Source organism: Topomyia yanbarensis, chromosome 3 (assembly GCF_030247195.1).
Source record: "Topomyia yanbarensis strain Yona2022 chromosome 3, ASM3024719v1, whole genome shotgun sequence".
Lineage (NCBI taxonomy): Eukaryota > Metazoa > Arthropoda > Insecta > Diptera > Culicidae > Topomyia > Topomyia yanbarensis.
The window spans coordinates 121,413,566-121,425,966 of NC_080672.1; the positions used below are offsets into that span (position 1 = coordinate 121,413,566).

Here is a 12,401-nt window from a genome sequence, read left to right on the forward strand (position 1 = left end):
TTTATGAGATTGTGCATGATCAACAACTTTTTCGAATAAGAAGTGATAACACCAATATTGCTATAACCTATGTAACATTCACGATTGATTAGATTTATTTATTAAAGTGAATGTATGCTAAGTCTTGTAATAAAACACTCAAATTGAAACTATTTGATATGTTATCGAATACATACGGCCTGATTGAAGCTTTAGAAGATTTATTTTGGCTATTTCTGTTTTTGGCGATAGTAACATTTCGTTTGTATCAATACCATTCTTTGAGCCATCTTTGTTGAATTCTTCACATGAAGCTAATAATCGTACAGTTTGATAATTACTGAAATATTTTCCGAGCATGCTCAAGATTTCCGAGCAAACTTTGACATGCCTAAAACGATTCTTGGTAGTCCGTGCTGATTGATCGGTGTTAAAGCCAAGTTGTATCGAAAAATTGGAGTAAAGTTTGGATAACATAATCTGGTATCGTGGGTTCAAAATATTTAGCTTAATCAGACATCCATGATAAAATTGATTGTAAAAGCTTTAAAAAGAAAAGTACTGGGAAATTTTTGATCAGAGTAAAACGGCTCGAATCTCTGTACGCTACCAGATTAAGTTGCCCAAAATATATTCCAATATCTCGGTATAACTGGATTTGTCTTTAACACAGATCAATCAGCATGGACTACAATGAATCGTTTCAAGTATGTCAAAGTTTGTTCGGAAATCTTAAAGTTAAACTGAAAATGGTATAAAAATTTACAACGAGATAATTCAATTTTCTCTACTGCGTTTGCTAAATCTTTACTAAATTCAATCAGTAGTACTAATACTATATAAGCTAATTTTCATGGCAAAAATTGGTGAGGAAATAAACTGCTATTTTCGTGTTCCTGTATTTTCCCGTTCAAACTTAAATGACAGTAACGATCGTACTGAAAGAACTGTAGCTTTATGTGGAGAAATATACGAGAAGGGCTCTATAAATGACACTGATAGAAACGAATTATTACTGACTATCACCCAAAATACGCAGAGTCAAAATAGCTTCTAAAACTTGAATCATGCCATATTTATTCGATAACATATGAAATGGATTCATTTTGACTGTTTAATTACAAGACTTAGCATACATTCACGTTAATAAATAAATCTAATCAATCGTGAATGTTACATAGGTTATAGCAATATTGGTGTTATCACTTCTTATTCGAAAAAGTTGTTGATCATGCACAATCCCATAAATCTCTCAATAGCTACCTTAGAATAAGATGGTAAATTCCACATATGAAAATGCTTTGTAAGATTGAGAAAAATCCTTTTTATTTGACACCCAATATACCTACACTGGTCAAGGGACCATTCATAAATTACGTAACGCTTTTAGGGGGGGGGGCAGGCGGTACAACAAGTTGTGACATGTTGTGACATAGGGGGAGGGGGAGTTAGCTAGATCGTTACGTAGAATCTTGCTTAACCTAGTATGAATCACGAATAAGTCCACGAATCGGAATAATGCTAACGAAGTACTGAACTAGGTCATGGATAGAAAAATGAATTGGAAATGACAACGCAGAAAGCATGACTGGAATATTTATATATCTCTTCATAGATAAAAGCACTGTGGGGGCTTTACGAAAGAAAAATTGCACTTAATCACAAAACATACGATTTTTGTGCACGGTTCTAAATTGTAACGTGTATAAGTGATTGTTACAGAACGCATGACAAGTTATTCAACAATTAAGACATACATTTCTCAACAACCTAATGTACTTATTAACGGATATGATACTTAACCCTACTTGAGACTTTACGTTGTACGTACTTTACGATCAGTAAAAAAGCTGAAATATTTTTCAAAAATTAAACTTTATTGGTTTTACCCCTCTTAACTCACTAGTATTTGGTTTCAGTTTAGTTCAGTAGCAAAGTACTTAACTGAGTAATAAAATTCGGCTTAGTCAGTATAATCGACTTCCTGTTGATATTTAACATGGGTTCCTTAATTTATATGTGATTGCTTCTACCTAACACTATTTTCAAGAATATTTCATATTTATTGACCCTAATCGCCACTATATTCAATCATCTCACATATGTACACCTTCTTGCTACATAATAACGCACCTAATAAAAACAACACAAATTTAATTAACCTCAACTAACCTCACTCGTTTGATAAAACTAATGGAGACGGAACTGTTTTTTTTTTTTTATTTTTGATAATAATCCTCCTACTAGCTCTACATAGTCTACGGCGAAAACAATCAATTGGGTCCATACCTAAAAAGTGTCAACACTCTAGGTGCTTACTTAGCATATGTCTTTCAACGGGTTTCCAGTATCGCATTCTGTCTGGGTCGAAGTGGGAGCATGAATAAACCTTGGCAACTAATTCGACTCAATAAATTAATTAATACTAATTGTCCATGGTCTCATTTTGTCCCGGCATCGTAATAATGATAGGAAAGTGGCCGATATAATTCGGTGACCGCATTGACCACCGTCGATCCGGCAAGCTACCAGCTGCGTAACCTATGCTAACAAATTTGTTATTACACCTGCACAGATAGTTCAACTGCTATAAGTCGTCCAGAATTGACCCTTTTTACGCAGTTCTGAAACATTGTAGAACCAACGATACAAACAGCAGCGCCGTTCTGTGATGTGCTGGGCAGGGTAGGAGAGCTGCGCTTGTTGGCTGGTGGTTGTTGTTTTTTATCGTAACCGGAGTGAACCGATCGCTGGAAACCACGTGCTCAGGAACGGAAGAGCTGATGAGATTAGCACCAACAGATAACTGGAGGCGTAGTTTACTTTGACACTGAATGCAGATGATTGCGCCGAGGGACACTTGTTCGAGCGATAGTAATCTTCGCAGTACATCTGTGGGAGATTAAAGAGAAGGAAATTGAGGCTCATTAGTTTAGTTTGATAATGTTCAGCTACAAAATTTGATAGGATTCATGAGTTTTAAAGGCTAGGATTTTTTTGTGATGTAATTAACATTAACAGTAGGTACTACAACACAGTAAATATCAGAAAATTATTTTTTTTCGGCTTATTGCCACTTGGTCAAGTCTCTCCATAAAATCTTGGTCAAGTCTCCCCAACATTAGTTATTGCGTTCAATGTCGTGCAAATTTTAGTAATAACTATTTCAATGTTCCGATTTATATAAAATTGTTTCATTGTAATTACTTAGTTTTAAGAAACTTAAAATGTAAAATGGAAAAAATTGGCACATTGAAGCTGTATCGGTAGGGAAGACTGAGGAGACTTGATCCCCGGGGAGACTTGATCCCATCATTGTAACTCAAAGGCGGATCAGAATACATTAATCGAATATACTATAAAGTTGAGTAGTTTTATCTAAACATAAATTTCATTAACACAGAAAAAAGAAAATGGACTTTTGTGTAACCGAATTTTTACCGATTTAAAAAAAAGTCTCAGAACACGCAAAAGAATTATCTATGTTTGATTCTACAAATTATTTCTTTATTTTCAATCACGATTAAATATTTATTTCAAATCAAAGCATTTATTGAGCTAAAATGGATTTTTGGGTTAGATCAACAAAAATATTCATTAAATTAACCTTACTGGTTTTGTTATTTGAGATTTTAGAAGAGCGACAAAATTATTGTTTATTTCAAATAAATCAGTGATTAAAGCAAAAACATGCTACGAATTGATTCCAAGGGTTTTCCTACATTAACTCGACAAATCTTGTTGGATTGCAACAAAGAGATAAAAGTTTGTTCCAACCAATAAGGAAGTTGATCACGCGTGCGGCAAAACTGGAAAACTTTACGCTCGCTTGCCTTGTCAAGATCCGGAGGAGCAAATTCTGAAGTGTTCAAACGATCGTAAGTAATCAAATTTTTCCAAACGATCGTAAGTAATCAAATTGTTGCCAAAAAATCTAAAAAATAATATTGAACAAATTTTCCTCCAGCGATATGTGGGCTAGTTCCAAAGCAGCAAAAGTCGTTCGAGATCGATATCAAGCGAGCATATGACCGAGAAACGAACCGAGCGGAAACGTCATGCAGAAGTGCTAGTTTACGCGAGTTGACTGTCGTTATCCCGACATTCGAGAATGCGCCGGTACGTCTACAGTGGTTCTACCTTACATCGAGAAGCTTCTAAACAAAACAAAATTCTTCAGTGGTAAGTCACTAATAATTTGATCTTTTGTAATGAGTTGAGAACATTTCATTCGTTTGAAGGTACAACGGATGCTACGACAAATCAGTTGGATTGTGCGACGCACGAATGAATTCAACAGGGACGATCGCACCCACAGAAGCTCTGAGGAATGCACAGTCCCAGTAGTACAGGATGTCCTGCAAAAAATAAAATTGCGTGAACAAAACAAATTTAGTTTTGATTTAACATTCGAAATGCGTTATTTTGAACATTTATTGCATTTAAAATAATAAAAGGTACAATTTGAATTGACAAATTTTTTTATTTCGATTCAATGTTCGATTTGCATTGATTCAAATATTTGTAGCGTTTAAAGCAACAAAATGAGCTTATTAAAACAACAAAATTGTATTTTTGTTTCGATTGTGGTTATGATGAGATTCACAAAATACTTTTTTGATTCAACTTTTTTTCATGTTTGATCCAATAAAATTTTCAGAGTTATTTCAACAATTGTTTTATTTATATCAACATACATTTTTTATTGAACACAGAACAACTTGATAAATTTGTTGGTGTAACCCTCATATTATTTGAGAATAATAATTATTTTTCTGCGTGAAGAACTGAAGAAGATTTATTTTTCAAATTTTCAAACTTTTATAAAATTGATAAAATCACCCACTACATACTCTACTTTTGCATACAGAATTACAGGAGAATGTCAATTATATGAATACGTTATGATTGAGCTGATTCTTTTGTTCAACTATATTTTTACTAAAGTTTGCTGAAATAGATGCTATGAATTCACTTGATCCCTTCAAATTCGTGGAGATTTGATCCCCTTCGCCATACTTCATACACACCACTGAAAATAACCAAATTCACACCAGAACAATTGAAGTCATTGTTGTCATAAAAAATGTCAAAAATGAACGCTTCATCGTAAAGAAACATAACTGTAATTGTTTACTACAGTATACGTAGCAACCATTCATCCCACATTTGACGTTCCTCAACCATAATAAAGACAGCTTTCAAATAATTGCACGGAGATTTGGGGAATTCGTAAAAAAATCAGGTGAGAGATGCGTAATATGTAGTAACAAAAATAACAATATCTAATCATAACAATTTAATCAATACTACAATCCATTTATAAAATTGAATGGGGTAATGTACCCGTTTTTGTCCTATTAAGAAGGGTACCACATTATTACTACAATAATTTTATTATTTCAGCTTCTTTGATTTGTTATGAAGGTCCATTTTTTTATTTCGATTATGGAGGTTTTAACGTTAAGGTCATTCGCCTCTTATTAAGAGCCAATATAATAACAAAATTGTCTTGAGAATGGTGAAAATCTTCTGTTTGAGCGCAGCAAAATCTCTAATCGAGTACCCCCATTATCGCAATACCATTTGAGTCAATGCGTTGAGCAAAGATGGCAGACGCTGCTCTAACCAAAGGCTTCAGATGGGTAGGATGATAGTAGAAACAGGGCAAAAATAGGCTTATTACCCTACATGCTCTTTTAAACACGTTTTCATAAAGGAATCAAGTGTCCCCAAATTAGGGATCGAGTCTCCACTAATCAAAGAATTTTCCATTTTTTGTTGTTTTCCAGAAATGCTCATAGCTCATGTCCAGTATAATATTTCCATGTAATTTTTTTATGATTATTAGTCATCCCTAGAAACAATATAAGGGACCGTTCATAAACCACGTAGACCGAAAGTTGAGAATTTTTAACCCCCCTCCCTCCTAGTAGACCTTAGTAGACTTTTACTAACCCCCTCCCCCCTACGCCAAAAGTCTACGTAGACTTTTAATTTTTTTGTATTCGCAGGAAATATGAATTTAGCAAGAAGCACATTATAATGTTCAATTAAAAATTAGCTTCCAGATTTATTTCAAGCTTTTTAAATATTAAAGAAAGGTTTTTCATATTGTTTTTTTGTCTATGATTGATCAAATCAATTAATACCGATTCAAGGTGCTTTCCAACGTTTGTGTAGCAGCATACTTCTTTTCAAGGTTAGTCACTCAAATATATGTAAAAAGATATATTGCTATAACTAGCTTAAATTTTGGCCGAAGTGCGACCTACACCAACAATGCAGAATTGCTAAACACTTTTTGAGCCTTACTGGTGCATTCAAAATTGTTAAATTATAAGAAACAATTACAAATTAATACTGTCGATGTGTACTATAATCTAGACTAAAATAACAAACCAAACATGCACACAAATGTCACTTTTCGTGGACAAATTTCAATATTTCGAAGATATTAAGATAATCAAAATTGCCTTATTTGATTAAGGGAACGAAGCTATTTAAATCTTCCCGAAAATATTCATATTTCTTATGTAATTAATAGCCGTATCACCTTAGAGTATTATCGCAAAGTATCAAAGTTCAACTCCGAATATTTACGAGGATAAATATAGTAGAGCCGGTTTGCACGGAGTTGCATAGGGTCAAGACGTAAAATTTAACGGGTGCTTAAAGATTTTGAAATCAGTGTAAATGATTGCAAGAGAAACTGATTAACTCGAGTAAACACTTTGTTGTAGAAGTTTAACTACACTACTGCTTTAACCACCGAAATTAATAAATAAAAAATAAAAAAAATTAATTTACTTATTGTTAAAAATCGGGTGTTTTGTTGTTACAATGCTTAACTTTGGCCATTTTTTAACTTTTTATGGTTCATGCATTTAATGGTCCATGCATGTCTGCTAACTAGGGGTGTCTCAGATGATTTCACTGTCAAAATCTTCCGTCGAGAGGAATTTTGGGCGATCGTCTTTAGAACTGTCATTTTGTATTATTCCTAAATCAAAATTATATCAAAATATACGCAAGAAACAACAACGTGTGAGGTTGTCCAAAAAAATCGTGGGTTCTGGGTTGAGTGGTCGCTTAACGAGTAGTTACCTTAATAGTGTAAATACTGAATAGACCGATATTTTGAATACAACTCTCTTTAAATCCCATTCATAATTAGTAATACGAGAATAACAAAAAAATAAAAGTCTACGTAGACTTTTTCACAGACCCCCCATCCCCCCTCGTAGACAAACGTAGACTTTTGCCAGACCCCCCCGTCCCCCCTATGAGTCTACGTGGTTTATGAACGGCCCCTAAAACTACAAAAAATACATAGTTTTTTATCATTCCACGGAGTTGGACTGAAAAATAAAAAAGGGGATAAAGTCTCCTCAGTCTCACCTACCGTGCCTTCTCAAATAAACAAAATTAATAAAAAAAGTATTAGACTGATAGTATTATGAAATTTTGTTTGCAATTTGTTGTGAAACCTTTTTTTGGTAAAATTGTGCACTATGAGTGTATTACAAATTGTCGTTTTGTGTAAGAATCTTTTTTGCCTTTCTCATATAAAGAAAGGCTATGCAATCACTGTAAAAATCGACTTTTTAACCGAGGCCCGGAGGGCCCAGTGTCATACACCATTCGATTCAGTTCGTCGAGATCGGCAAATGTCTGTGTGTGTGTATGTATGTGTGTGTGTATGTGTGTGTGTGTCATTTAAACTCACACAATTTTCTCAGAGATGGCTGAACCGATTTTCGCAAACTTAGTTTCATCTGAAAGGTATAACGCTCCCATAAGCTGCTATTGAATTTTTAGTTTATCCGACCTCTGGTTCCGGAGTTACGGGTCGAAGAGTGTGGTCACACAGCAAATTCCCATATAAACTGGTACCACCATGATGTTCAAATGATGTAAAACATATTAAAATTGATGTAACATTACTCTAGTTTGCGGGTCTGGATCACTAATGATCAATCAAAGCAGCTTTGACCACATTGGCCACCTATGACGGTTCATGACGCCCCCGGGGAACCCGCCAAATTCCTAAGCTAATATCACACCCATTCCACAACGAATTCTCTACCGATTTTTACCAACTTGATTTCAAATGAAAGATACAGTAATGCCATTGACTGCTGCTGAATTTCATTCGGTTCTGACTCTTGCTTCCGGAGTTACAGGGGTATTAGTAAGGATACACTGGAATTTCCCATTTAAATCGGTACAATCGTATACCTCAGAGGATAAAAACTATCGAAATGGTCACCAAATTACTTCTAATCGCAGATCTAGATCACTGATTGCCAATTAAACATTCTTTGAATATATTGTCCACTATCGACGATTCCGGAAGTCCGGAATTCCGGGCATATTCCACAATTAAAGTCACATCGGTTCTTCGGTGATGACTGAACCGATTTTCTCAAACCAAGTCTCAAATGAAAGGCCAAAGAAGCAGTTAAGTATTGCGTCGCCGCCCCTCCCCCCCCCCCCCGCCTTGCCCTTACACCTCCCTCCTTCATCACTCTCCTCCTCTTGGACCACCCTCACGCCCGTATTTCCTTCATCCACCCCGTATACCGAAGTAAGATGAAGGACTTCTGACGCATCCTCCACTCCCACTCTACTAACCCCCCATTCCCTACACGTTCAAACCCATTCCACCAACCTTTCCAAATTATAATCACATGAAGATAACATTGAACATGCTTATTAAGCTAATTAAATATTATTCTTTTGCCTTTCTCATATAGAAAGGTTATGCAATTGCTCCAAAAACCGACTTTCTAACCGAGGCCCGGAGGGCCGAATCTCATATAACATTCGACTCAGTTCGCTGAGATCGCAAAATATCTGTGTGTATGTATGTGTGTATGTATGTATGTATGTATGTATGTATGTATGTATGTAGGTATGTATGTATGTATGTAAGTATGTGTGTGTATGTGCGGATTTGTTAACAAAATGTCCACATCGGTTTCTCGGAGATGGCTGAACCGATTTTTACAAACTAAGATTCAAATGAAAGGTATAATATTCCCATAGGTTGCTATTGAATTTCATTTTCAACCGACATCTTGTTCCGGTTTACGAGTTGAAGAGTATGGTTACAAAACAAAATTTGTTGATTTGTCCACATCGGTTTCTCGGAATTTTCTGAACCGATTTTGACAAACTTGATTTTAAATGAAAGGTTCATGAATTTTGTGTGAATCCGAGTTCTGGTTCCTGAATTATAGGGTGATACGTACGATCACGCAGCAAATCCCGATTCTAACGTATTCGGCGATGAATGTGGTGGAATTTTTTTTCAAAATGTGAACACAACTGTTGAATTTGTAGATTTAGGTCCCCAACAGTCATTCAAAGTCTCTTTGGCCACACTGGCCACCATCGACGGATCCTGAAGTATCCAAATTCAGAATAACGGTTATATTGGTTTCTCGAAAATGGCTAGACCGATTTGATCAACTTAGTCTCAAATGAAAGGTGTTGCGTCCCCGGAAACTGATATTAAATTCCATCTCCATCCGGCTCCGGCTCCGGAGTTACGGGTTGTGGAGTGCGATCACATGGATAACTCCGATTCAAACCGATACCGCGATGAATGCAAAAAGGTGCTCTTATATATACTTACCAAGTGTAATAAGAATGAAAGACATTTTCATAATGTTGTATTGTACGAACCAGCTATTAAATCATAGTTTGGAGAAATGAGAAAGGCACAATTGCACATCTAGGTGGATTAAAACAGGTTTTTTAAATCATCTACGCTAAGATTATTTTCTGGGATCGAAGCATAAATAAGTTTATGAGAAGATGTATTTGTTAAAAACTAGTCACATTTAATCGCAAATTGACCAATTTGAAATGGGAAAAAAAGTAATTTAATTTGTGGCGTATCGTTAGAAAAATCTAAACCTCTAAGTGCAAAACCCTCGAAGTGACATCTGCTACTCCCATCTTCATCGTTTGATTTGAAGAAATATAAGTTAAAATGGATTTTTTTTTAAATTTTAGCATTGCATTACGCTGTTTGGAGGATTAATATGATCATCATTAACTTATGGGGGGGCTTTATTGGTGAGAAAAAAAAAAACACTTTTTATAGCGATTTTTTTTAGAACTTTGAGCGAAGCGAATTGATCAAAACTTTTGTACATTATAGTGCATCATTTCAATAACATGTTGTAATTTTTTCATGCAAAAATATCGACAAGCGACTCGGTGACGAAGCTTCTTGTAGTACACCTCTGGAAAAAACCATGGCACTTCTGGAAATTACTGTAACTTTGCGAATTTTTAACCGATTTGAAAAAAATCAAATGATTCTAAAAGTTGAAAGAATGGTCTAGAAATGGTATAAAATGGAATTTCGATATTTTTGAAAAAGTGCAATTATTTGGAAGAGTGAACGTTTAAAAATTGGGTGTTGAAAAATACCTCGAAATGGGATGGAAATTGAAATGAAAAAAACATTTCTGACCAGTAATACATTGATAACTCGCAACGCTACTGTTACAGCAGTTACTGTGCGCAAATTATACTTGCAGGCCATTGCTTTGAAAAACTATAAAAAATAAACAATAGAAATCAGCAAAATTGAGAACGATTTTTTCCTACTTCAAAATTAAATTAAATTAATTGAATAAGTGATTAAAAACGATTATATAACACTAATTGTTACTTATGTAGTGAAACAATCAGTATTTAAATTGGTATTGTCACGAGTCACATTTGCACTGACAGAACGAAATCTGACGAAACACCAATCGGCAACCGTACACTGGGGTACAAATGCACCCCACGCAAACTTTGACACCTGCTTCCACGAAAGCTATAAGCAAATTGGCTATACCACCTTTTCCTACTCTTATTAGGAACTCTTAATTGAATTATGGTGTTCCAGGTCGATAAATGCCGAATTATCGTCCTCAAACGGCTCCAAAGAAGGCGTGGGGTACATAGTGCAACGTTCTAGGGTTAAAAAGTTGAAAGTTGATTTCCCATGTAGCATTTTTAGTTTTATAGCACACTACAAGTGCAATTTAAGTTTTAAGAAGAGCTACAAGAGTGCCATAAAACCTCGATTGTTACTAGGGTTAGGGTCATATTGATCCAAACATCGAAAGAAGGTTAAAAAGAAATGGTTCCAACTATTAGAATAAGCATTTAAATTCATGGGATGGCCATTGAAAGTGTCCCTTGACATACACTACCGGTCAAAAATCTACGTTCACTTAAGAATTTTACATAATTGAGTGGGTTTATCAGTAAACTTTGTCAAGGACATGCGCCTTGACTGTATCACGCTACTGGTCAGAGTGTAGGAGGGAGTTTGACGCCTTTGGGTGACGTGTAGATCACAAACAAACTTGTTATGACAGGTTGTTTTATTTCGATGCGTCGAGTACACATACGCGTAACATCTTAGTGCTGCGAGAGCTCATTTCAAAAATTATATTCCAAATAGTTTTTAATGTTTTTCTTTATTAAAAGGTAAGTAAAAAGATTTTTATATTGAAAATCGTAACTGTCAAAGGAAAATATCTATTCAAATTGACCTGATTCGAAGATTATCATCTCATTATTAAAAAGTGAAAACAACTACATATTTTATGTGTTTATCGTAGAGAAAAGGGTCGAAAAATAATTATAATCAATAAAATAAATATCAATAAATGAAGGAAACCTTAACTTTTTGAATATTACATTAACATTGTAGGGTGAACTACAGGGAACAGACATATACGCTAGAACAAACTTTCCCGAAAAACCTGTGTAAACATTTAAAAGAAAATACGTTGAAAATCACCATCGCATACAAGCTCGCATGCGTGAGTCACCGTTGTATCCAAGTTTGTATACAAGTCCCGTATAGCGATTGCTAGCCGATCTAAGCGCCGACCGGTGGCAAGTTGCTACTTGCTGTTATCATTTCAAAGCGACAGTTTAATTTCTTGCACAAGTTGAAAACTTTACTTGTATGTCAGTTCTCAGTGGGTGAACTTAAACTTTTGACCGGTAGTGTTCTTGAAATTACAGCCCCTAATAAATCACGGTGTTCCTAAAACCGTTATTAACAAAAAATGACCATAAATTTGTCATACGGCATTCGAAAGATACAGTATCCAAGCATCATGTCAGTGAATTTCAAAATGATCCATAGTTGAGGATAATTAAGTTGTCTATTGTTTGAAGTAGCCAACTCTATTTTATATTCTTCTTGATGAAAATTAACGATGAAACGTCTACCTGTTCAAAAATGAAAAAATAATTAGAATCAGTCAACATACCATTGAGATATGGCCTTTTGAAGTAAACATTCCAACTTTCATCTATTTTTTTTTAAATTACACATTATATTTAACGTTTGGTAGACAACCCTATTTTCATATTTTTTCAGTGCACCATAT

General features: G+C 34.9%; 1 protein-coding gene across 3 annotated transcripts in view; it reads right to left on the bottom strand.

The window, feature by feature from the left end:
* Window positions 1-1,835: 1,835 nt before the first annotated feature.
* LOC131689705 (uncharacterized) overlaps window positions 1,836-12,401 on the bottom strand; it is a 121,106-nt gene continuing 110,540 nt past the window's right edge. For all 3 annotated transcript variants that reach the window (XM_058974973.1, XM_058974972.1, XM_058974970.1), the window contains exon 5: window positions 1,836-2,871. In XM_058974973.1, coding sequence (XP_058830956.1) covers window positions 2,704-2,871 — 168 coding nt within the window. In that variant the 3' untranslated portion in view covers window positions 1,836-2,703. The remainder of the gene's footprint in view (window positions 2,872-12,401) is intronic.